Source organism: Protomyctophum parallelum, assembly GCF_964188405.1.
Source record: "Protomyctophum parallelum genome assembly, chromosome: 11".
Lineage (NCBI taxonomy): Eukaryota > Metazoa > Chordata > Actinopteri > Myctophiformes > Myctophidae > Protomyctophum > Protomyctophum parallelum.
Window position 1 is genome coordinate 46941813 of NC_139707.1, and position 26020 is coordinate 46967832.

The window sequence follows — 26020 nt, forward strand, 5'->3', positions numbered from 1 at the left end:
CACCTTGTAGGTCGTCTTTGGTCGTCTTAAAGGAGAATTCCATACTAAAAGGCTTTCATACCTTTCTTTGTAGTTGTTACGTCCCCACCAAAGAGGTCTAGGTGTTATTTTGTGCAAAAGCTCCTTATTGGCTATTTCCCCTACCATAAGCCCTAAATGAATTGCATTGGATTGAATGGGAATTTAATTGGGCTATGGGGTGTTGTGCTAAATCGCTTATTTCCATCGCTCAAAATTATAATTATTTTGTATATATCCTCTCTTCATAATGTAAATAATATCCTAAGCGGCACACTTTACTACTTCTTTAGATGGAAATAAGCGAAGTAGCACAACACCCCATAGCCCCATGCAATTCCCATTCAATTCAATGCAATTCATTGAGGGCTTATGATAGGGGAACTAGGCAATAAGGAGTTTTTGCACAAAAAAACACCTGGACCTCTTTGGTGGGGACGTAACAACTACTAAGAAAGGTAAGAAAGCCTTCTAGCATGGAATTCTCCTTTAACATGCAATTCATTTTCCTGGTGTGCCATTTTTAGATTGACTTATGACCTAAACATGCTTGCTTAATAGTTTTGCATTCTTTTTTCCCCCTGAAGGTTTTATTCTACCTTATTTTTAGATTAGTTTTTTATATATAGTGTAGGACTGTAGTTTTTTTTTTTTTGTTTTACTCCTAGTTTACGTTGTCCAAACATGGCTGGGAAATTATTGTATCAGATTGGTTTCTGTAGCAAAGGAAATTATTCTAATTTATGTTGTATTGATTATTTGTGGGTCAGCATTTCATTATAAGCCATATCTTTTGACATTACTATAGTACGCTTTATTGTCGTAGAGTAAAAATATATATATTTTTATCAACAACAAAATCTCTACAGTTGTAGGCCTACACTATTCAGACAACAGAACAGTCTCAATACAATAATACATTATTTTCTAATTATATTAAACGACGTCAAAATCACCATCATTGCAGCTGTAGGGAAAGCTTGAATTATCCTCTTTCAATCTGTAAAGTGTTTGTTTCATAGAAATCCACCGTAGACATTTTATGAGCTACTGTACTTCCTGTCAAGAAGTTCCTTGCAAATTCCTTGCAGAAATTCCTTGTTTGGAAGCGCTCGATGACTATCACTCAACAGCCCATGCGTACCACCTGTTTTGAATGTGCACATAATGCAGGAGGCAGCTGGATGTTGCTTTACAGATAACGAGCGCTTCCAAACTCTGTCACTTGGAGTATAATAATCATCTGCAACGAATTTCTTGACAGGAAGTACAGTAGCTCATAGGATGTCTACGGTGGATTTCTATGAAACAAACACTTTACAGATTGAAAGAGGATAATTCAAGCTTTCCCTACAGCTGCAATGTTGGTGACTTTGACGTCGTTTAATATAATTAGAGATGACATTTCTGTTTCTGGATGAATGCGCTGTCTGTGGATGAAGTGTCACCTAGGTATCACCTTGCTGGCGATAAGATGGCAGCCGTGTGTGCATATCATCAATTCATTATGCCACGTTTGCAGCACAAAAGCAGCGACCGGTCGGCCTGTGATGAGTGTCCCGCTGTTGCCACACAGGTCCAGGGCTGTGTGGCCTGCATGCTAAAGCGTCCATGCTGACAGCTCTGACCGGCCGTCCGGCCTCAGCTCATCCGTCAAGCTCTGTTCTTCTGTCAAGCTTTTTCTCGCTAAACGACGTCACCTTCTCGGTCGTCTTCTGTCGCCTGATTTTGTAACAACATTCACCTCCTCGGTGAATGTTGCCAAGGAAATGTTACCTTAATTGGATAGTTGATCTTGGGGTCTATATTAAAGCCACTTTAACTCCACACACCTCGCCACGTGACGAATAGTGTACATGGCTAATCTGCAAGCTCAACACGTGTCATGATGTGAACATGTTGTGAGCTTGTAGATCTGCAATTTCTGAAAGTAATTTTAAATACATATGCTTGCTTACAGTATAAAGACATGCCCAAAATAGGGATGCCGGGTTGAAAGTGGTAAAAAATACAATTCTGGGCGATTTCTTTCCCCCTAGTTTATAATACATTATACCATTTTGGACGGGAACTCCTTTTGGTGTTAGCATAATGTTATGCTTTTGCTATTGAAAAATAGCAGATCTACAAGCTATGTAGGTCTGACATAGAAACATACTGACATAGAAACATAGCTTTTTCAGAAAACTCTCAGGATGTAGAAGACATTTTTAGAATGTGATCTCAGGTCAAAATGGGTTATAATTATATTATTGGCAAACATTCAAGTGAAAGATGAGCCAGTGGGGTCAATTGGGTGTGCTGGTCGTCCTAAATGGGTCCATTCCTGACCTGGATGGACTGAGCATGTGTCCAGCATGTTGTGGTTTGTCTGGCTTCCCTGTTCACACATAACTGTTTTCGTAAAGGACACCGGTGTGAGTTTTGTTTTTCAATATATAATTTCAAGATGGGGCGTCTCCTAGGCAAATTGAAACGCAACTTGCGAGTTTATTGCACAATGGCAGCGTAGAGTAGAACTAATATTAGAAACGGTGGCATATATTGGTTGGTATACGTTAGTACTCATTGTATTTTATTAAGATCATATCGATTTCTGGGAACCCGTTTTGCAAAACAAAAGGGAAAACGGCACCCTCTTCAACAGTCTGTCTCGAGTACGGGAACCCCTTTTGGTGTTTTAAGCATCATGTTATACTTTATTAGCTATTGAAAAATAGCAGATCTACAAGCTCATATGAGCTCGTACGTAGGTCTGCTGAAAATGTGGCGCAAATATTTGAATATATTTATATATATATATATATTATTTTAGAGCGAATGTTTTTAACTCATCTTTGCTTCTGGGGGGTCCCTGGAACAACATATTTTCAGATGGGGGTCGGTGGCCAATTACAGATAATTCTTTGGGTTCTTGACATGAAATAGATTGAGAAGGACTGACATAGAAACACGGGTTTTTCGAGAAAACGCTCAGGATTTAGAAGACATTTTGGGTTAAGATAATATAAGATAAACCATTTATTGATCCTGTGGAAATATTGATCCTGTGCAGCAACTGCGGATCGGTACAGGTCATGGGTCACAGCTCATAGGTACAGGTCAGAGTGAAGAGCTAAACCCAGATGCATTTGAATAAATAAAATGGTTCTACTTTTTAATGAATGGCACACATTATCGGTCAGATGCTACGTGTCCAACTCTAAGTAAAAAGTCAATGAATATTGAAATTGAAATCTCCCCCCCCCCCCCCGTCTTGGTACAGTAAGGTTATTTGCAACCGTAATGTACACCTTTTTGTTACGTAATTTACGTTTTTTACATTTTCTTTTACACATTGCTGCTGCAATGCAAAACAATGTCAATGTGAGATTGAGCAGTGATGTAAATAGGTTTTCAATGTAATGAGTCCCAGGATGCAGGGATGCTCTTTTAGAAATGAGTCCCAGTCCCACTTCAACAACGTTAGGGGTCATATTTTGCCATTTTTACAAATTGCAGCATTTAACTCCCATTTCATTTTATTTGGTTATAATGTGGTTCTATTCATGTAGAAAACAAAAATAAACTAGAATAAAAAAACTACAGTAGTACAGTAGTGTATCCTGTGCAGTGTTGTTTTTGGCAGCAAATTCAGATTTTAGTTTTAGTCGTACTTGAATAGTTTTCATTTAGTTTCAGTCACATTTTAGTCACCTCGAATGTTTTAGTGTTAGTCTAGTTTTAGTCGATTAAATATCATTTAGTCGAACAAATTTTATTTTGCGGGCCTTGATGCCGTCGTAATTTTTCACAAAATAGCCGATCTACAAGCTCTTGAGCTCTACAAGCTCGTGAGCTTGTAGATCGGCTATTTTCAGCATGCGACCAAGTGTAAAATGACTTATACTGGATCTCTTGTCCACTAGTCCCTTCCAAGCATTTTAGTCTAGTTTTTATTTGTTGACGATCATCAGTATATTTAAAAAAGGTCGACGAAAACAACACTGATCCCGTGGATGCAGAGGTCGTTTTATTGCGTCCCTTAACTATAAACTGCGTTTTTGAATGCAAAATGCACCCTATTTTAATCCCGCTCTCTCCTGTCTGTCTGTCTGTCCTCCAGGTGCCAACGATGCAGTCTCTCCGCCGCCGCCGCCGTCGTCCAAGAAGCCTCGAGGCGGTCGAGGCATCTTCCACAGCCTGCTGTGCTGTCTGTGTCACAACAAGGAGACGGAACCGCCTCCCGTCAACAACAACGCCCCCTTACTGGTGGAGGAAAACGGGAGCGTTTCAAAAGTAAGTGCCCAAAATGAGCGCCCAGCGGCCCAGCCCAGCCCACCTGGCAGACCGCCGTGTCCCCCAAAGCTCAAACGGACCGACCGACCGACCGGCCGGCCGACCGCTTGCCAAAAAAGAGCTAATTGAGCCAAGAACTTCTTTTTGGCAAAGCGAAGTGTCTTCGCTATGAAATATAAATGATAGGCTTCACTCTTGCCCTTTGTGGCCGTATCGTCTGTCTCTGGCCGTCCCCTCTAGGGCCATGTAGAGTCTCCGTGGTCCTTCGTACGGAGCAGGGGGGGCCACGGCATGATTGATAGCCACGTGATCGGGCAACACATGCCTCTCACTGCACATGAAGCCACGTTCATGTTTACAAGAGCGTCGTCAGGGGACTATTGCGTGTCACTGTTGAAAAGAACTTAACCCATTCTGACCTGAGATCAGATTCATACGAGGTTTCCGCCGGACACACACACTGGTCTGATGAACCCATTCTGACCTGAGATCAGATTCTAAAAAATTTCAGTCGTTCTTCGATTTTTCAAAAAATAGCAGACCTACAAGCTCGTATCGCGCCACTCGGTGGCGCGATATGAGCTTGTAGATCTGCTATTTTTAAATAGCTAAAGCATAACATGATGCTAACACCAAAATGGGTGCCCGGTCAGAATGGGTTAATGTCCAGCCGTATATCAAGCCGAGTGTGATTTTTTTTATACCCTACCCCATGACCAGAACAACAGGCTTTTATAGGCCACAGAGTCATAGATATAGGTTCCAGGGGAAAAACCTTGCGGTTGTGTGACAATGAAACTCATTCTGATTTTGTGGTGTGGTTGCGCATGTTATTGGCAATATTATTGTTCAGTCATTGACTGGCAGCCCTTAAAGGTAGCTTTTCATCTGGGCACTCTGCCCACAATAACAGTGGAAGGTAATAGATTTTAGCAGGGAGTTGATCAGGGTATCGGGGGGGGGTTAGTGTCACATGGGAAGGCACTGAATATAATAAGCATGTGTGCTTAGGAGACCTTCCATAGCTAAATGAAGGTTAAAAATATCCAGTTGTAAATCACTGCATAGATCAGTGCAGTGATATTGAGTGTAGCTGCATATACTGTGTGCAGTGATATTGAGTGTAGCGAGTGATATCATGGCTGTGTAAAGTTGAACGGTTGGAACGTCAGATATATTCGGTGTTTCACACCGGCCGCCTGCTCAGTCGCAGATTAACGACCCCGTTTGTCTACGTAACGGGTAACACATACTCGGTCAATTGACAATGCCCCCCGTTGGCTTCTGCCGAGCGCATTCTACACGACCTGGCTCGGCCAAGCAGCCACAGTCCCACCACCGGGCCGGGGGGAGATCAAGTGGTCAAGACGCTCTCAGGTGTCGGTCTCAGATTTATGCCCCTACTTCAGCTTTTTATAGAGATTTGATCTTCCAGGAGGAGTTATTTGTCACGCCTCCCAAAATAAATTGGTTGGGTCTGCCGTGGGGGGGGGTGGGGGGAAGGAGGGGGGTTGGTAGGGGTGTAGTTAATGCTAGTCTCAGTCTTGGTTGTGACAACCCGTCCCCCCCTCCCGTCCCCCCTCCCGTCCCCCCCTCATCCTGTCATGTCAACGTGCGCGCTCCTGCTTGCTGCTTTGCTCTCCCAGGCGAGCTGAGTCTCTGTGACTCCCCCCCCCCCCGCACCCGTCAGAACCCTGTTCTCAGTGGACCTCACAGACACCTGCTGGCCATATGCACTTGGACTCTGGAGGGAGGAAGCACTGACAGACAGTGAGTGGCCTCTGGGCAGGATGTTTGGATCAGCGCAGAAACTGAAAGATTAAAAAAAAAGAAAGCCTGGAAAGCATCGGAGCAAGATTTTTAAGTCTCTTGCAAAAAAAACGTATGTTGAAGTCGAAGCCATCTGGTTAAAAATCATGCCTGCTGAGCACTGCAAGGTCCCAATGGAACCGATGGAAGGGATGGATTTAAGCAAGCCGTCCAAGGGACACGCTGAGCCCGTGATCACGGCCCTCGTGGAGTACGCAGAGCAGCAGCGTCTCACGGGAGGCATCATGGGCCCTTCTTCGGCGGCGCACCGCTACGTCGCCGATCGCCACGGCGGAGGAGACGGCGTGGATCACGAGACCGCCGCGTCCCGCGCGGCGCGCTACAATAAGAACCTGGAGAGCTTTGAGCTGTGCTCCACGAGCGAAGAGTCGTTCGAGTTTGACCAAAGTCTAGATCGGTGCGAGGCGTCCGAGTCGAGCGAAGTATTCGGCGAATGTGCTCGACACAATGAGCGCCTTGACCCCCCCGGGTGCTGTGCTAATCGCGGCTTGGCCTCGGAATGTGGCCCCTGCTGTGAACATTGTGCGGGACGTGGCCCCTGCTGTGAACACTGTGCAGGACACCTCCAATTATCTCAGCAATGCGAGCCTTCCGACCGACAGTTTGAGTCGCTGTTTGAGCCGGAGCCAGACAAATTAGCGGTGCACTGTGAGGCTTTTGGCCAATGCAAAATGTCTGATTTCCAGCCCGGCTACACGGACCCCCTCATGCTGTTGAAGCAATGGGAGGCTTGCGACGAGCAGTCTGAATATTTTGAGTGCGAGCCAGAGACCTCGACGCCGGGAGACATCGAGGCTTTTGACCCACGCCGAAAGTCTGAATTTATACCCGACATCTCCGAATACACCCAATCGATTGCGGATTCGTTTGACTATGACACTGGGCTATGTGAGTACTATGGAAACCAAGGGGGAATAATCAATGACTGTGAAAGCTGTCCGTCTGAACAGGAGGACGAGCAATTTGAAATGTGTGAATGCTCCGAGGACAACAATAATGACATGTTATCGGAAGAGAACAATTCTTCCAATTGTGACACTGACGTTGACCCTGAGCAGAGAACACTCACTCCCTCTGTGGCTGAGCGGTGTGAGGAAAGCCAGCCCGTTCACTGTGTCACTGAATGCCACACGTCCGCACAGTTATGTGAACTGGCTGAGCTCGGTCTCTATGAAGCTGATGGGACGAGGCAACAATGTGAAACAATTGTACAGTGTGAGACAAATCAGCAAGTTGACTCTACTCTGCAGTGTGAGACAAATCAGCAAGTTGACTCTACTCTGCAGTGTGAGACAAATCAGCAAGTTGACTCTACTCTGCAGTGTGAGACAAATCAGCAAGTTGACTCTACTCTGCAGTGTGAGACAAATCAGCAAGTTGACACAAATAACCAATTGGAGACAATTGGACAATATGAGACGGATGAACAATTTGAGACAATTGAACAATTTGAGACAGATGAACAAGTTGAGACAAATGAACAATTTGAGACAAATGAACAATTTGAGACAACTGAACAATTTGAGACAAATGAACAATTTGAGACAACTGCACAAGAAGTTGAGATGGATGAACAATTTGAGACAAATGAACAATTTGAGACAAATGAACAATTTGAGACAAATGAACAATTTGAGACAAATGAACAAGTTGAGATGGATGAACAATTTGAGACAACTGAACAAGTTGAGAGGGATGAATTTGAGACCGATGAACAATTTGAGACAAATGAACAAGTTGAGATGGATGAACAATTTGAGACGACTGAATATGAGCCAAATGAACAATTTGAGACGACTGAATACGAGCCAAATGAACAATTTGAGACGACTGAATACGAGCCAAATGAACAATTTGAGACGACTGAATACGAGCCAAATGAACAATTTGAGACAAATGGGCAGTTTGAGGCAACCGAACAAGTTGAGACGAGTCACCAGCGTGACGCGAGTGAACAGCATGAGACTTTGGAGCGGTGCTACTCTCATGGGACCTCCGTCGGTCGTTACCAGCAGACGGATGAGACGTCGTCGGACCACGGCCCTGAGGAGGATGTCTACTCGTCGGAATGCTCCTCCAGCGAATCAAAGTCCTTCAAGACCTGTCCCGAAGGCAGCTTCCCTTCTGAGCCGTGGGGTTCCCAGGGCTCAGTGGAGTCAGAGAAAGGGGCTCACGAGGACTCCGCTCACGAGGACTCTGCTGACGAGGACTCCGCTCACGAGGACTCTGCAGACGAGGACTCTGCAGACGAGGACTCCGCAGACGAGGACTCGGCTGACGAGCAGACCCAGTGGGAGTCCTTCGAAGAAGAAGAAGAGGGAGAAGAAGAATGCCACGGAAGTGAACCCGCCACCAGTGACGTCGTCGTCGTGGAGCATTTCTTTGATTTCTTTGACCGATCCGACGACTGCAGGAAGCATTTTGTCCAAAGGCGGCCTTACGCCTCCATTTTCGACGGAGGAGACGTGGACGAACACCTGCATGTTGAACGAATGAAAACGGAGGTGCAGAAACCCCGCGTCAAAGCCAGCGGCCGAAAGACGCGCCGACGTCCCTCCGAGGAGTCTCCTCCAGTGGAAACGGGTGTTTCTGACGACACTACCTGTGTAGAGGTGTCGTCACACAAGTCGGAACCGAGAGAGACTTTTGTTGAGGAAGCCGAGCGTGAAGTCGACGACGAAGGCGAAGCTCGCGAAGTCGACACCCCTAGTATGTCTGCGCCGCGCGCAAACGCCATCTTTGTCGGAGGCGACGCCTACGAGTATGAAAATCAATACGATGACTACGATGACATCAAAACGTCGAGTGAGTCGAGTGAGGAGGAGGAGAAACACGACGACGACATTGTGTTCACGCTGTGGTCAGAAAGGGAGCCGTATTATTGGTCACTCATTGACGATGGAGAGACTTATGAGCCAGGTGTGGAAGAATACTATGCTTATCAAATGATAAGTGTTCAGTCATCCATCGACCGATTGGCTCATAGAAAAGACAATGGGGAAGGCAAGTGTCCAGAGACATCCAAAACGTCAAAATTTGGAATTATCAAAGTCATTGATCTGAGTGAAAGTTTAGCCCCGGTGTCTAACGGGGAAATGACAGTCGGCGAGCGGAGCAAGACTCCGACGACCCCCAACGACCAGCCCACGGCGAGGCCTGCCGTCGGCGCCATTACCTCGGTGCCTGCCGCCGGCATCATCCACAGCGTTTCACAGCAGGAGGACTCTGAGCACGGCAGGGATTCAGACGAGGAGCTCAGTGAAGACGAGTCCACTGAGGCCTGTGAATGCGAGTACTGCGTTCCACCCTCGGAGCAGGTATTACAGAAAGACTTTGCGCCCCGTAGCTGCAAAGCACTTGTGGCCTCTCTTTTGATTCACGTTTGGACAGCTGTGACTTGAACTTCCCACACCGCAAAATAATTACCCCCCCCCCCCCCCCCCCCTAAATAACTTATAATTTAAATATAGGCCTATTAGACGAGCATTTAACTTTGAACAGCAAACTTCAATAGACTGGTGGTTCAGTGAAATACATCCTCGATGATCTTGTCCTACTTACTGTGACATTAAATATGTATCGCCTGGCACTCGGACGGCTATTCTTGTTAACCTTTCAAAAAGATATCTCCGCTATTCTCTTGACCTGCTAATTTGCTCTACAGGGATACAAACACATACTTACACGCGTGCCATTTTCGACCTAACTCTAAAGCCGCCAAGAGTTATGCGTAGCTGTGTGCCGGGAGTTGCACACACCCAAAAATAGCAGACGCACACATGCACCTCATTCTAAAACTCTCTTTTTTTTAAACCATAACCATGACAACCATTTCCAAGCTTTCCCTTGTGAAAGAGAAGACCAGGAAAAAGTGTCCTCTCCATTTAAATTCTACTACACTTGTGGCCTCACAAGTGTAGTAATACAAGTGCAAGTTGTACACACACACACACACACACACACACACACACACTCACACACACACACACACACACACACACACACACACACACACACACACACACACACACACACACGCGTGAAAAGGCCAGTGTAGTGGGTAACACTAGCCTGTTCATTCATGCCAGCTCCTTTCAATAACACATGTTGACCCGAGATCAGATTCTAAAAATCTCTTCTACATCCTGACAGTTCTCTGAAAAAAGCTATGTTTCTATGTCAGTCGTCCTTCGATTTTTCCAAAATAGCAGACCTACAAGCTCGTAGCGCGCCACTCAGTGGCGCGCTACGAGCTTGTAGATCTGCTATTTTTCAACAGCTAAAGCATGACATAATGCCAAAACACCAACAAAAAAAAAGGGGGTTCCCGCCCAGAATGGGATAATGGAGTGGGTTTCACCAACACTGAGCTCCGGAACACTTGTTGAGGGAAGAGATGGGGCTCTACGTTAGGCCCTTGACAACTACTGCGACATGTACACACTCCATCAACGGGGCAACAGCTGCTGTGCGGCGCCGGCGCCCCCTCATGGATCCCACACACAATCGCAACCAGTGTGTTGTTTTTCGAGCAACAACAAACACAGCCCCCAATGCATGTCGTGCGGTGGCGCTTACAAATTGAGACGGTAATTCCTTGCGGGCCTGAAACAATTTGTAAGTCGGGTCATGCTGTATGTTTGGCCACTGTGAGGCGGCTGTTCTCCCCAGAGTTCAAATGTGTTTTATTTAACCCATTCTGGACGGGAACCAGTAGATCTGCTATTTTTGAAAAATGGTGCAAATGTGGCTCAAATCTTTGAATATATATATATATATATATATATATATATATATATATATTCTTTCAGGGCGAATGTTTTTAACTCAAATCTTTGCTTCTGGGGGAGGGGTCCCTGGAACAACATATTTTCAAATGGGGGGTCGGCGGCCAATTACATATATTTTTTGGGCGTCCTTGTCATGAAATAGTTTGAAAACCACTGATATAGTAACGGGTTTCTCGGAAACTGTCGTGATTTTGAAGAATCTGTTCTCAGGCCTGAATGGGTTAAGTGGGTCACTGTGGCCATGATCTCTTCGAGAGTTCATGTTTTTAATGTTCTAACGGTGTAACCGGTTTTGATATAATAAAGTGTGTTTTGGTTGTTCTGTGTCTCTCAGGTTCCAGCCAAACCGCTGCTCCCACAGATGAAGTCAAAGGATGCGGGGAAGATCTGTGTGGTGATCGATCTGGACGAGACGCTGGTGCACAGTTCATTCAAGGTAAGCCCCCCCGGCAGCCATGACCTATATTCTGTCTCCCCACCCAGAGCCGACCCTGGCCTGTGTTATTTCACACTGCCTGGCACTGCTGTTCAAATGGCCACTCATAAAAACCACTTAAGCCTATGTTCCGAAAATACCAAATCTACAAACTCACAACCCCACCGCGTCGCCTCATGTTGTGAGCTTGGATATCTGCTACTTTCTAATTATCTTTGGCGTTTACATCCTATTCACTGTTGTGTGTGTGATGCCATTATGTTCACCCCTTTTCAGAGTGAAAATGTACTGTATGCGTCTACGTTGGTCTAATAATTTGCACTTTTTGTTTCACTGAAATGTTCCAAAATGCACCTAATATTCCTTCATGCATATTCTTCAACTGTACCGCTGTTTTTACCATTTATATTATTTGTAAAGGTTCTTCGCTTTGATTTAACCTTTCACGAATCATGACAAGATCAAGATTATTCATTACACAAACATCTTTTATTTTTGTAAGGCCTTATATTTTATTTAAATTGGTAATTATTTCTTGGGGACAAACATGTAGAACCTGATTTATAGTTTGTTGTACGAATGTTGTTGCAGAACATACTGTAGCTAACCTTCAGACTCTCAATGAAACTCGCTCCTTGTTGGTCTGCTTTGCATGGCTTTTGAACATTACGTCATATGGCAGCCAAGTCCATGGGACTTTGAGGATATTACAATGTTTGTTTAGAGCACTTAGGACATAAACAGTTTGTTAGCCAAGTCTATGGACTTTGAGGATATTGCAATGTTTGTTGTTAAATGTTTTTTTAAATCGTGAAAATATTTATTTCAGAAATTTGGAGGATTTAGAAGAATTGTTTTAAATTTCGATGTCAGGCCTAAATGGGTTAAAAAATAATTATTAGACAAAAATATCAAAGCTCCAGTAAAAGTATTATTTTCTCTAATTGTATTTATTCTGTGCAATCCAGCGAGTCAAATGCAATCATACAGTATGTGAGCTACTGTACGTACTCAATGCTAGTTCTAATAAGTTACTTTTTAGCGGCATTTGTACAGTTTATATAGGATAGGCTCTGAAGCAGGGACCCACTACATATTGTAGTTGAAGCAGGGACCCACTACATATTGTAGTTGAAGCAGGGACCCACTACATATTGTAGTTGAAGCAGGGACCCACTACATATTGTAGTTGAAGCAGGGACCCACTACATATTGTAGTTGAAGCAGGGACCCACTACATATTATAGTTGAAGCAGGGACCCACTACATATTGTAGTTGAAGCAGGGACCCACTACATATTGTAGTTGAAGCAGGGACCGACTACATATTGTTGTGTACATATAAGTGTTGCAGACCTTTTCATAGATTTACTATAGCTTCATATACTTGTTTGACAGCACAATCTTCTATTATCTATCTAATTATTATGTGTTGGATTCATGTTAGTGTATTTTCAGACATTTAACCACTTAAACCCTCAAATGCTTAGTAAACTTGACCTTTGGCTTTGTACTTAAGTAAGCCTTGAGGCCATGAGGTTCATAGGGCAGGAGCCTATCTCCTGTTTCTGTAGCGTGAGGCAGCTTGACATGCTGATTTACTGCCAAATGCCTCGCAGGGTCCCATTTTTCAGTCTTTGGTATGACTCGGCCGGGGATCGAACCCCGACCTCCCAGTCCCAGGGCGATCACTCTGACTCGGCCGGGGATCGAACCCTTTTTTCCCCTCTACACCAAACGTCTTTGCTGGAAATAGCCGATCTACACATGGTGCGTTGTGAATTGTACATCGGCTATTTCCAGCAAATTAGGTTCAAGTGATATAATAATAATTCAAACTTGAGGGCCCCCAGCCTAGGGGTCTCTTACCACTGGTTGAAAACTCATAGAGTATCTAGATCTAGACCATGCTTCTGTAGTAGGCAAACCCACAATGCAATGCTTTATTTTCCAACGTTACATAAAATGTGAGTGGCAAAGAAGCCAAGAACCTACCACTTCCACACAGAATGGGAGGAAGACTTTCACTATGAAAACCTACCACTTCCACACAGAATGGGAGGAAGACTTTCACTATGAAAACCTACCACTACCATACAGAATGGGAGGAAGACTTTCACTATGAAAACCTACCACTACCGTACAGAATGGGAGGAAGACTTTCACTATGAAAACCTGCCACTACCACACAGAATGGGAGGAAGACTTTCACTATGAAAACCTGCCACTACCACACAGAATGGGAGGAAGACTTTCACTATGAAAACCTACCACTACCATACAGAATGGGAGGAAGACTTTCACTATGAAAACCTACCACTACCATACAGAATGGGAGGAAGACTTTCAATTTACAATTACAATTTAGGCATTTAGCAGACGCTCTTAATCCAGAGCGACTTACAAGTTTGTTTTGCGTCAGCATCGCTATTCCAAAGAAATTAAATGTGGGAACACACTTTTCTACGTATTTCAAAGGCTTTCTTTTAAGTATTTTCAGCAGTAGAATAATCATTTTTAAAGGTGGGCAGATCTTGTTGAGCTGGTCATTTTAAAAGTAGATCTCAAGTGGAAAAAGTGTATAGGCACCCCTGGCTGCTATAGGGCCTACCAAAAGCTCCCGGAGAACCCATTCTGACCTGAGATCAGATTCATACGAGGTTTCCACTGGACACACACTGGTCTGATTAACCCATTCTGACCTGAGATCAGATTCTAAAAATGACAGTCGTTCTTCGATAAAAAAAAAAATAGCAGACCTACAAGCTCGTAGCGCGCCACTCGGTGGCGCGCTATGAGCTTGTAGATCTGCTATTTTTCAATAGCTAAAGCATAACATGATGCTAACACCAAAATGGGTTCCCGGTCAGAATGGGTTAACATAATTATGTGTTCACGTGGTAGCGGCCGCCATCTTCTGTGGCATTTCTGGTTTGTTTACATTCAGCGACTATCCGTGTGCGTTATTTTTTTTTTTTTAAACACGTCCCATTGCGATCTTGTAAGGGTTATTTTCATTGAATGTTCACCTTTATTATGTCATGCAAAGAATCGTGGACACTATATAGACTTCATGTGGTTTATCGCTTTGATACCTTTTAAGGTAGCAAATGTGTTGAACAGTAACTCATGGATGCCAGAAGGGCCTCTGCACGCTAACGGCTGTAAAGGATGCCATACCTTTAGTTCCTACAGCTCGGGTCACCGTCTGCCCTCGGAGGATGTCACTGGATCTCGCGCCCGGGGCAAGTGTATACAGGGTCAGGCCCTGTGAGCTCCATGTTTGGTACAAAGGAACCTCCATAAAACTAATTTTAAGGTTGACACACATAACTGAAATAGCATGTCGGAAAATGTGACATTTTGAGTGTCTTTGAGATGAAGTTATCATCAGGAAAAGTTACTTTAAGGTCATTACGTTGCCCTCTGGTGGTGGTTTTCAGAGTTTTACTTGCACAAAAAAAATGACACTTAATTCATAAAAAAGGAAAACATACTGTACAGTACAGTATGTCTGCTCAGTGAACTTCTCCTGCAGTTAGAAGGCAACAAAGCATAAGCAGTTTGTGTTCCACGTTCCTGAGGCTATTGACCATTAGCCAATGGCAATAATTACAGTAATGTTTAAGACATTTGAGGCGGTTGCGTGTGCGGTAACATGTTGCATTATTACTTTTTGTATAGTTATTCTCCCGGAAACAATGGTTTGATCACTGCAACAGTAGAAGGGGGGGGGGGGGATTCATGTCAGTGTTTACAATATATTCAACTGCATTTTGTGCACGAGCTCCATCACTTTTTCACTACTGCACAGTTTTAACCCATTTTGGGGCCGGAACCCCTTATGGTGTTTTAAGCATTACGTTATGCTTTAGCTGTTTGAAAAATAGCAGATCTACAAGCTCATAGCGCGGCACCGAGTGCCACGCTATGAACTTGTAGGTCTGCTATTTTTTCTTTTTTTTAATCGTGAAAATGTATAATGCCGACGTAGGTCACTGTGCAATGTCGCCGTGTTGTCAGCATGTCTTCATTCGTGATCTCAACATTTTAAGAGGCTTATTTTACCACTAACAAAAATAAATGTGACATTTTATGAGTGTTGTAAGATACCCCCATTACCCTGCAGACCATATATTATAATTATGAGCCGTATTAATTACAAAGGGTCGTGTTATTTGCAAGACGCTGAGCCTGCGTCTTTACTTTGGCTCCACTGCTCCACATGTTGTTTTGGCCAACGCTTCACTGTCTCCAGTAGAAAGAAAATCTTAGATTTTAAACTGGATAAAATAAATGTTTTAAATTCTGTGGTTGATTCTCATTTTGACAGCCGGTGAACAATGCAGATTTTATCATTCCGGTGGAGATTGATGGAACAGTTCACCAGGTATGTAATGTACGACACACCACATCAACGTGCTCCTCTTCATGTTGTCTACCTATAACAGGATAAACAATATGGTGCAATATATCTACCTATAACTTCAGGATAGACAATATGGTGCAATATATCTACCTCTAACTTCAGGATAGACAATATGGTGCAATATATCTACCTATAACTTCAGGATAGACAATATGGTGCAATATATCTACCTATAACTTCAGGATAGACAATATGGTGCAATATATCTACCTCTAACTTCAGGATAAACAATATGTGACCAGATTTGACTGAGAGACTGCCAACGCGCAAATTAAAAAAAAAGGTTTATAGCACAGGCAGACTCTTCACATACTAGATCATGTCTGAAACAAATGTCAGAGCTGAAATCGACATGTAAATAGGAAATAAATGCCCAAACATGTAGCTAGGTCTAGGTGTAATGTTAGAGACCACAGAAGACATGTAAATATGAAATAAATGCTTAAACATGTAGCTAGGTGTAAGCTAGACCACAGAAGTGAACCTTTCAAGCCTGTTTTCTCAACTTGCTGTTTTCTGCAAGACATTACTCTATAAGCCATATCTCCTGGTGGGTCAAACTGAACAAATAATATGTCAATTTGAAGCTATCATATGACATGAAGAAACGAAAATTCAAAAAAATCCAATGGCAGTCCCTCAGTCAAATTTAGTCACATATGGTGCAATATATCGAACTATAACTTCAGGATAAACAATAATTATGGTGCAATATATCAACCTATAACTTCAGGATAAACAATAATTATGGTGCAATATATCGACCTATAACTTCAGGATAGACAATATGGTGCAATATATCGACCTATAACTTCAGGATAGACAATATGGTGCAATATATCGACCTATAACTTCAGGATAAACAATAGGGTGCAATATATCGACCCAAATAGTCACACTTACCTTATTATGCTTGAATGAAGGAATGAATGCATTTTATTTATAGAGCACCTTTCCAAACTTACAGTTACAAAGTGCTTTACGGTCAGGTTTAAAAACGACAATCATAAAACGACATCAAAACATCATTCAACAGCATCGGACAATAACAAAGCATAAAATAACAAATCATCAAAGACGACAAGAAAAACAGTATTAAGAAAAACACTTGACATACAGTACAACTCCAGACTCCAGACACTTTCATAATCTTCACCCATTTTGAACCTTATATTCATATATAGTATTTGGTCCGACGCCTCACTAATGCTCATTAAACGATGGCACCATTTTTGTCTACTCGCTCTGTGTCCTAGAGCAGGGTTTCTCATCCCATGGGTCGCGACCCCTCGGGGGGGGGGGTCGCCAAATTATTTTGAGGGGTCCCCAAATTATTTTCAAAAAAAAAATATATATATATATATATATATTTTTATATATATATTTTTTATATATATTTTTTTTAATGAATGGCTGGAAAATGGAAATGAAGAGTTTACATAGTACATGCATAAACTTTCCTTAATGATTATATATGATTTCAGTATTCATTTATGATTTGTATTGGGGGTGGGGAGGGGCGGCCAAAGCATTTCCGGGGGTCCCCAGCCAAAGACGTTGAGAATTCCTGTCCTAGAGCAGGCCTGTGGTCAGTTCATCCTGTCCTAGAGCAGGCCTGTGGTCAGTTCATCCTGTCCTAGAGCAGGCCTGTGGTCAGTTCATCCTGTCCCAGAGCAGGCCTGTGGTCAGTTCATCCTGTCCTAGAGCAGGCCTGTGGTCAGTTCATCCTGTCCTAGAGCAGGCCTGTGGTCAGTTCATCCTGTCCTAGAGCAGGCCTGTGGTCAGTTCATCCCGTCCTAGAGCAGGCCTGTGGTCAGTTCATCATGTCCTAGAGCAGGCCTGTGGTCAGTTCATCCTGTCCTAGAGGAGGCCTGTGGTCAGTTCATCATGTCCTAGAGCAGGCCTGTGGTCAGTTCATCCTGTCCTAGAGCAGGCCTGTGGTCAGTTCATCCTGTCCTAGAGCAGGCCTGTGGTCAGTTCATCCTGTCCTAGAGCAGGCCTGTGGTCAGTTCATCCTGTCCTAGAGCAGGCCTGTGGTCAGTTCATCCTGTCCTAGAGCAGGCCTGTGGTCAGTTCATCCTGTCCTAGAGCAGGCCTGTGGTCAGTTCATCCTGTCCTAGAGCAGGCCTGTGGTCAGTTCATCCTGTCCTAGAGGAGGCCTGTGGTCAGTTCATCCTGTCCTAGAGCAGGCCTGTGGTCAGTTCATCCTGTCCTAGAGCAGGCCTGTGGTCAGTTCATCCTGTCCTAGAGCAGGCCTGTGGTCAGTTCATCCTGTCCTAGAGCAGGCCTGTGGTCAGTTCATCCTGTCCTAGAGGAGGCCTGTGGTCAGTTCATCATTTCATTCATTTTTCCCATAGGCATTTCTTAAAGTATTTATTTAAAGACCTTTTAAGCGTCGTACGAGGCCAACTCTTGTCGTGACAAATCATGACAACACACAAAAAGTTTCGGGCCAAACAAAGAATTAGAAAGTAGAAAAAAACGGCAGGTTACAACACCTTTTTTGTTGTTTTTCTTCTTTGTAATTATTTGTTTGGTCCAAAATATTGTGTGTGTTGTCATGATTTGTCACGACAAGAGTTGGCTTCGTATGACGCTTAAAAGGTCTTTAAATAAATTAAATAAGAAAGGCCTATGGGAAAAATGCTTTGGGATTCATTTCCTGGGCCACTCGTTGTTCTGAAAGGGGGAGGGACTGCGACGCTCTATAAGCTTCGGCATCAGCCCAAACCTTTTCAGTCAAACTGTAACTTTATTGTAACCCTCATTCTGAATGTTCAACTGTATTGTTTAAAAATGACTGAGATAAATAAACTCACTCACTAACTAACTAACTAACTTAGAATGGTCCTTCTATATCTGAAGTTAGGTTGAAAATGGATGAAGTGTGGTTCTTTAAAATAATACTTCATACAACAAATAGGTCTATAGCGGAAATAGCCCATTCTACAAGCTCAGGACGCATTCGCGCTGCGGCACATTGTGAGCTTCTAGATTGCATTTAAAATAAAAATATCTTTACACATTTTGAAATTTGAAACAAGGCTGTGCAAACATAATTGGACAGACTCAGTCTGACCTGAAGCAGGGATAATAATGCAACTGAAAAGCTGAGGCATGGATCCCTCACCCCCCCCCCCCCCCTTATGTCTGGTAACCAAAATACATATTGCGTACGTTACGTTATCTCTATGACTGTACGGTAGGACGATGGCGGCGGTCTCAGCGGTAGCTCTTAGTAATGCTAGTCGGTTTACCTGACAGTGTTGACGGCTTCCAGCAGCAGGGAGAACTATTTCCATGGCCTGACGACATGACGAAACCCTGGATGCCTTCTCAGAAATCACCGACCATCAATCTCAGGCCGTGTAGTTGCATGATACGTCTCGGCTCGGTGGCCCCGCCCGGGGGGGGATGGGGGGGGATGGCAGTGACTATCGGCCCGGTCAGCTGGCTTTAAATGGTAACTGCGACCCTGTTGTGTGTGCCGGTCCGGCCGGTCGTTCAGCTCGGTGCCTCCCAGGAAGACAGAAGAAAGAGCCTTGTTGCGTGGAGGGTTTGGGGTCTGTCCTGGTCGGTCGGTACCTCCCAGGAAGACAGAAGAAAAGAGCCTTGTGTGGAGGGTTTGGGTCTGTTTCAAGTAATCCAGGATAGGCTTGTTTTTTGAAAAGGGGTTAAAGCCTATTCCGGATGACTTGGTTCAGAACCAAGACCAACGGCATCGACTAAGATTAATAAATACAGGAAATATATCCTTTCATTGAAAGTTTTAAGTTTTATAGCTATTTTTCATAAAGGAAAAACAAACAAAAATAATAATAACCACAAAAAAAAAAAAGTATATGACTTGGAAAAAGAGGCAATAGGATAAAGGATGTGGATATATATTCATAAAACATCACCATGAAATGAATAGTGTTTTTGGTCAATTATTTGAACTGAAAGATTGCTAGATTCATACTAACTGACGTTGGATGATATCAAGGAGATGATCAGGCATGTTTCTTTAGGATGAGCGGGCGTTTTTAATGGGCATTTATTTTACTGACGTTTGACAACCTCCATGTTCTGCCCCCCAGGTCTACGTGTTGAAGCGACCCCATGTCGATGAGTTCCTCAAGCGGATGGGCGAGCTGTTTGAGTGTGTTTTATTCACCGCGAGCCTGTCCAAGGTGAGACTGGCCCATCTAAATGTGACTATCATATTATCTAATATCTAGCCTGTCCAAGGTGAGACTGAGATCTAATTGTGACCATCATATTATCTAATATCTAGCCTGTCCAAGGTGAGACTGAGATCTAAATGTGACTATCATATTATCTAATATCTAGCCTGTCCAAGGTGAGACTGAGATCTAAATGTGACTATAGCATATTATCTAATATCTAGCCTGTCCAAGGTGAGACTGAGATCTAAATGTGACTATCATATTATCTAATATCTAGCCTGTCCAAGGTGAGACTGGTCTAAATGTGACTATCATATTATCTAATATCTAGCCTGTCCAAGGTGAGACTGGTCTAAATGTGACCATCATATTATCTAATATCTAGCCTGTCCAAGGTGAGACTGAGATCTAAATGTGACTATCATATTATCTAATATCTAGCCTGTCCAAGGTGAGACTGGCCGATCTAAATGTGACCAGCATATTATCTAATATCTAGCCTGTCCAAGGTGAGACTGAGATCTAAATGTGACTATAGCATATTATCTAATATCTAGCCTGTCCAAGGTGAGACTGAATGTGACCAGCATATTATCTAATATCTAGCCTGTCCAAGGTGAGACTGAGATCTAAATGTGACTATAGCATATTATCTAATATCTAGCCTGTCCAAGGTGAGACTGAGATCTAAATGTGACTATAGCATATTATCTAATATCTAGCCTGTCCAAGGTGAGACTGGTCTAAATGTGACCTGCATATTATCTAATATCTAGCCTGTCCAAGGTGAGACTGAGATCTAAATGTGACTATCATATTATCTAATATCTAGCCTGTCCAAGGTGAGACTGGTCTAAATGTGACCAGCATATTATCTAATATCTAGCCTGTCCAAGGTGAGACTGAATGTGACCAGCATATTATCTAATATCTAGCCTGTTCAAGGTGAGACTGGTCTAAATGTGACTATCATATTATCTAATATCTAGCCTGTCCAAGGTGAGACTGAGATCTAAATGTGACTATCATATTATCTAATATCTAGCCTGTCCAAGGTGAGACTGGTCTAAATGTGACTATCATATTATCTAATATCTAGCCTGTCCAAGGTGAGACTGAGATCTAAATGTGACTATCATATTATCTAATATCTAGCCTGTCCAAGGTGAGACTGGTCTAAATGTGACCAGCATATTATCTAATATCTAGCCTGTCCAAGGTGAGACTGGCCGATCTAAATGTGACCAGCATATTATCACAGCCAGACTGACAGGTTGTAAAACAGGCTGTTGATAATCTCTGGCTGCTGCTGACTGAGCATGGGAAAGAAATATATTTTTTGTTGTCTACTGGCAGGCTATTTTCCTCCAGCTTTGATTTACTAAGAGCACTGACCTATTCACACAGGCATGCACGGCTTGCACGCACGCATGCAGACACACACACACACACACACACACACACACACACACACACACACACACACACACACACTAGTAGTATTCTATATAGGAGTGATTTACAATCGGTCCCTAAAACACCAAACTAATTATAGCCATACAAGACAGAGGTGTTGCATACACACGCACACGCACACACACACACACACACACACACACACACACACATACACACACCTAACCTTTAACACGTGTAATGCCAAACTCTGGCTTAGTCTAAATTTTAAAGGCTTTTTATTTGAATCCGTCTTTCAGTACATTCGTACTGAATCCTAATTTCAATCATTAACAATGTTCATAAGTTCACAACCCATTTCTTTCTCTTTTTTTTTTAGACCTTTGCGGTCTCTGATTTTTTTTAAATTAGTTTAGCTTACATGGATGATGTTGTTGTATTTTTTTATCCTCTTAACATTTCACACGCACAATCAGCATTTTAGATTCATTTCTTACGCTTCAGCAATCTATATAGTCATACAACACAGACACACACGTGCTTGAACACACACTTAAATATAACCATATAATGTAACACACACACACACGCACACGCACACGCACAGACGCACACCGACATGCAGACGCAATACAAACTGGGTGCTATTTTGGGGCGGCTTCACATGTGTGTTTGTTTTCCCCCGGGGGGCAGTATGCAGATCCGGTGTCCGACCTGCTGGACAAATGGGGAGCGTTTCGGAGTCGCCTCTTCCGCGAGTCGTGCGTTTTCCACCGAGGGAACTACGTGAAGGACCTGAGCCGGCTGGGCCGAGACCTCAACAAGGTCATCATCATCGACAACTCCCCGGCGTCCTACATCTTCCATCCGGACAACGCTGTACGCTCACATCTTTAATTTCCCCCTCAGTACTTTGACACAGAAGTGTTTTGTTTTGGCAATGTCTCGGGACCCCCGCCCCGCCCCCCTCTCCCGACCCCCAATATAAATGGACTGCTACAATAACCTTAATAATAGAGACAATACACCATAAATACTGAAACCAGATGTACTGTAATCATTAGGGAAGGTTTATGCATGTACTATGTGTACTATATGTAAACTCTTCATTTCCATTTTCCAGCCATTCAGTTGCAAAAAATATATATATTTTTTTTTAATAATTTGGGGACCCCCCCAAAATAATTTGGGAAAATAGCCAGAAAATGTTATTCAAAAGACTATTGGCTGAAAACTAAATGAAAACGTTGCTGTCAGAATCAACACCACTGTGCTAAGGTACAGTACAGTGTACTGTACCTTAGCAGCTACGGTACAGTAAACCCCCTTTCCACCGGTTGGTTCCCAATGGGAACCGGTTCAGTTCTTTTTGGTTCTTAGTCCAAGAGCCAGAGCTCCAAAATTGGTGGGAAAAACTATACCTACATTCAATTGTTTATAGGATAAGCAAATGAATACATGAAAACCCTTCCACAGTAGTAGCTTTTTCATATTTTCTATTATTTTGCATATTTTCCTACATAATGCCTCATTTGCATATTTAAAAATGTAAAATTAGTAATACAATAAATCATTGTCTTCGTGTAAGTAATAAATTGGGGAAGTTTCATGGTGATAACAATCTAATATAGGTATGGTTTTGTTCCACTCTAATTATTAAAAATGGCTCATAGACAAAAAACCAACCCGGTGGAAAAGGGGGCCATGGAGTAGTTTCTAATCCCTTCCGTGCCGTGTTTTCCCTTTCTCCCTCCAGGTTCCCGTAGCTTCCTGGTTCGACGACATGTCGGACACGGAGCTCCTGGACCTCATCCCGTTCTTTGAGAGACTAAGCAAAGTGGACGACATCTACGATATTCTCAAGCAGCAGCAGAGGACTTCCAGCTAACACAGAGCGGAGGCAAAAAGAAATGAAACGAAACATATTCAACCAGCGACTCTTCTCCGTTACGGGGCCACTGCAGCCATGGGAGTGGCGGCTCCACGTTGCTCCCCCCACCACAAGGAGTGGCAGCTCCACGTTGCTCCCCCCCCCCCCCCCCCCACCACAAGGAGTTGCAGCTCCCCCCACCACAAGGAGTGGCAGCTCCACGTTGCTCCCTCCCCACCACAAGGACCACAATGGAGGAGAAAATAAAGTGCATCTTACCAATGTCATTTAACCACTTAAAGCCCACATACTTAGTTGACCCGTGCCCGTCAGTGTTCTATACTAGGTCTGCTCCTGGTTTTTCCCCTCCACTCTAACTTCTAATCTTTGTCAAAAATGTCTGTATTTTTGACCAAATCGACTCCTCAAATTGGAGTGAGATGTACAGTACTTGTGGCCTAGAAAAGAACACGATAAGGTTTCATATGTGCCTTAATTGATTCGGGTCAATTTTGCAATTGACTGAAACTGCATTTAGAAAAATGTTATAATACTGTGTAGATAACTCACTTTTTTCCCCCTCTGGCTGCTTTCTTTTTTTTATTATTATTAACATTGTAAGACTGAAGAAGAGGAGGTTAAATGACTTCCTATAAGAATGACGCCTGTTTGCAGTGCAATGCAAGCTGGCAGAATCTTGGTCAACATTCACTATTCTGTTCCCTCTGCGGAATTTGTGGCAATATGGACTTTTTAAATGGTGATATAAAGCTGGAATGTGTAAAGGCATTGTTGTGCCGATCTTTAAGTGCAACTGAACTCTCGCAATCCTTTTTATTCTCTCCCAGTACAGTAACGGAACATTCTAGTGATCGCGTTGTTTTTGTTGTTGTAATTAACATTTGAACAAGTCCTTCCATAGACAAATAACAGTTTATTGAACACTTCTTTGTTTTGGAAGACTAATGTCTTGTGATGGACTGAATTCTGTTTCTCACATACTTTTAGACATGTTTTGCCTGAAATACCTAAAAAGTATGTACTTTACTTACTGTACAGACAATCAACAGTTCAATAATAGTTAGAAAGATACACTTTATATAGATTTATACTTCACTACAAATATGGACATGTTGATGTACATCAAAAACACTATATGCACCTTTTAGCAGAATGCTGTGCCAAGCAATCAACAGAAATGCCATATTTAAAGATTAAATAAATACTTTCATGGTATTTTGACATGAACGAAAAAGGCAAGCAGGCAGTAAAAAAAAAACACCATGGTTGAATGTAGTTCTTATAAACTACACAATACAGATTATTTACCATAATCACTCAGCCCTGAAAATCTGGAATAACAATATTACGGTATTATGACCATTTCAGCGACTATATTATGATGCCCAGTCTGACTTGACTCAGATTAGGTCATCATCTTGACTGATCGCTTTTTAATACTAGACTAGACTTTTTTGTTGTTGTTTTTAATCTTGTTGACTACATACTTATCGACACACGTCTTGGAGAAGCAGCGTTAACCCATTCTGACCTGAGATCAGATTCATACGAGGTTTCCAGTTCCACTGGACAACACACTGGTCTGATTAAACCCATTCTGGGCGGGAACCCCTTTCGGTGTTAGCATTATGTTGTGCTTTAGCTATTGAAAAATAGCAGATCTACAAGCTCATACGAGCTTTTAGGTCTGCTATTTTTTTTATCGTTAAAATGTGGCGCGAATCATTGAATATATATTTCAGAGCGAACATTTTTAACTAAAATATTGGCTTCTGGGGGGTCCCTGGAACTACATATTTTGAGATGGGGGGGGGGTCCGTGGCCCAATAGAGATAATTCTGGGGGTCCTTGACATGAAAAAGGTTGAGCACCACTGACATGGAAAGAATGGGTTTTTCAGAAAGATGTTAGGATTTAGAAGCCTTTTTTTTTAATCAACCTCAGTCCAGAATGGGTTAAATTAAAGACTGGACATTCAAATCAAATCAGCTCTCTCCAGAACCCTGTTGGACTTCTCAGCATATCTGAGTGACTAAAACGAAGTGCCATTTTTTTTGGACGTGGTGAGATTATTTTTGTACATAATATCAGGATTTTAGGTAATCTTTTTTTCTTTTCTTCTTTTCATTTAAATGAATGCCATGAAAGATGTAATATTTCCTGTTTTGTTTGTGTTGGTTCTTTAGATGAACAGATGATGCCAGCAATGGAATAAAGCGGTTAATTCACCCATTGATGATGCAGTGATGACAATTGTGTCTGCATGGGGAGGTAGAAATGGTTTATAACGGGCAAAGTGTGTGTGTGTGTGTGTGTGTGTGTGTGAGAGCTTCTATTGTGTAACAAAACAGTTACTGTGTGACTGAGTGTTACTCAAATCACAGCCTCGTCATCAGTTTGATGGGTAAAATTTGAACCACAGACTGATTCATTTCAACCTGGTGGAAGTGATATTTCTTTGTTAAAATAAGTCTTAAAAAGCTCTTTATTCTGATCATATTGTTTCTTCAGTAACGGCGGAACAGCTCTTTAGTAAACAGGGGAAAAAAGTAAAGTAATTCAGGTCGGGACACCAATGTTATCCAATCAGGAGAGAGAACTCGAAACAGGATACATGATAAACAATCGGAAGCGATGAAACTAAGCCTGGAACAACAGGCACAAGGCTGGCAGATTGTCTTTGTGGGGTTCACTCGGGGTGCATACTTAGTTTAGACGAGTCATTAGTTAGACATGGGTTAAGGTTAAGTTTAGGTGTGCTGC

General features: G+C 42.9%; 1 protein-coding gene across 2 annotated transcripts; it reads left to right on the forward strand.

Annotated features, from left to right (window-relative positions):
• The first annotated feature begins 6044 nt into the window (after positions 1-6044).
• On the forward strand, positions 6045-25493 carry LOC310867196 (uncharacterized protein). 2 transcript variants are annotated; one of them, XR_014569985.1, is made up of 7 exons: positions 6045-9443; positions 11251-11352; positions 15686-15742; positions 19861-19953; positions 22060-22245; positions 23123-24887; positions 24936-25493. XR_014569985.1 is itself a non-coding variant. In XM_083777068.1 (6 exons), exons 1-6 carry the CDS (start codon positions 6213-6215, stop codon positions 23252-23254), a joined length of 3801 nt encoding a protein of 1266 aa, XP_083633194.1. In that variant the 5' UTR covers positions 6045-6212; the 3' UTR covers positions 23255-25493. The 2 variants fall into 2 exon arrangements, 1 of the variants encoding a protein (XP_083633194.1); XM_083777068.1 differs by having other exon boundaries at positions 23123-25493.
• Positions 25494-26020: the final 527 nt, after the last annotated feature.

Excerpts from the sequence above, each read along its gene's own strand:
- LOC310867196 (XM_083777068.1), top strand. The coding sequence starts at position 6,213 with ATGCCTGCTGAGCACTGCAAGGTCCCAATGGAACCGATGGAAGGGATG. Across the intron at positions 19,954-22,059 it reads TCACCGCGAGCCTGTCCAAG|TATGCAGATCCGGTGTCCGA; the intron begins GTGAGACTGGCC and ends CCCGGGGGGCAG. Across the intron at positions 22,246-23,122 it reads TCTTCCATCCGGACAACGCT|GTTCCCGTAGCTTCCTGGTT; the intron begins GTACGCTCACAT and ends TTCTCCCTCCAG.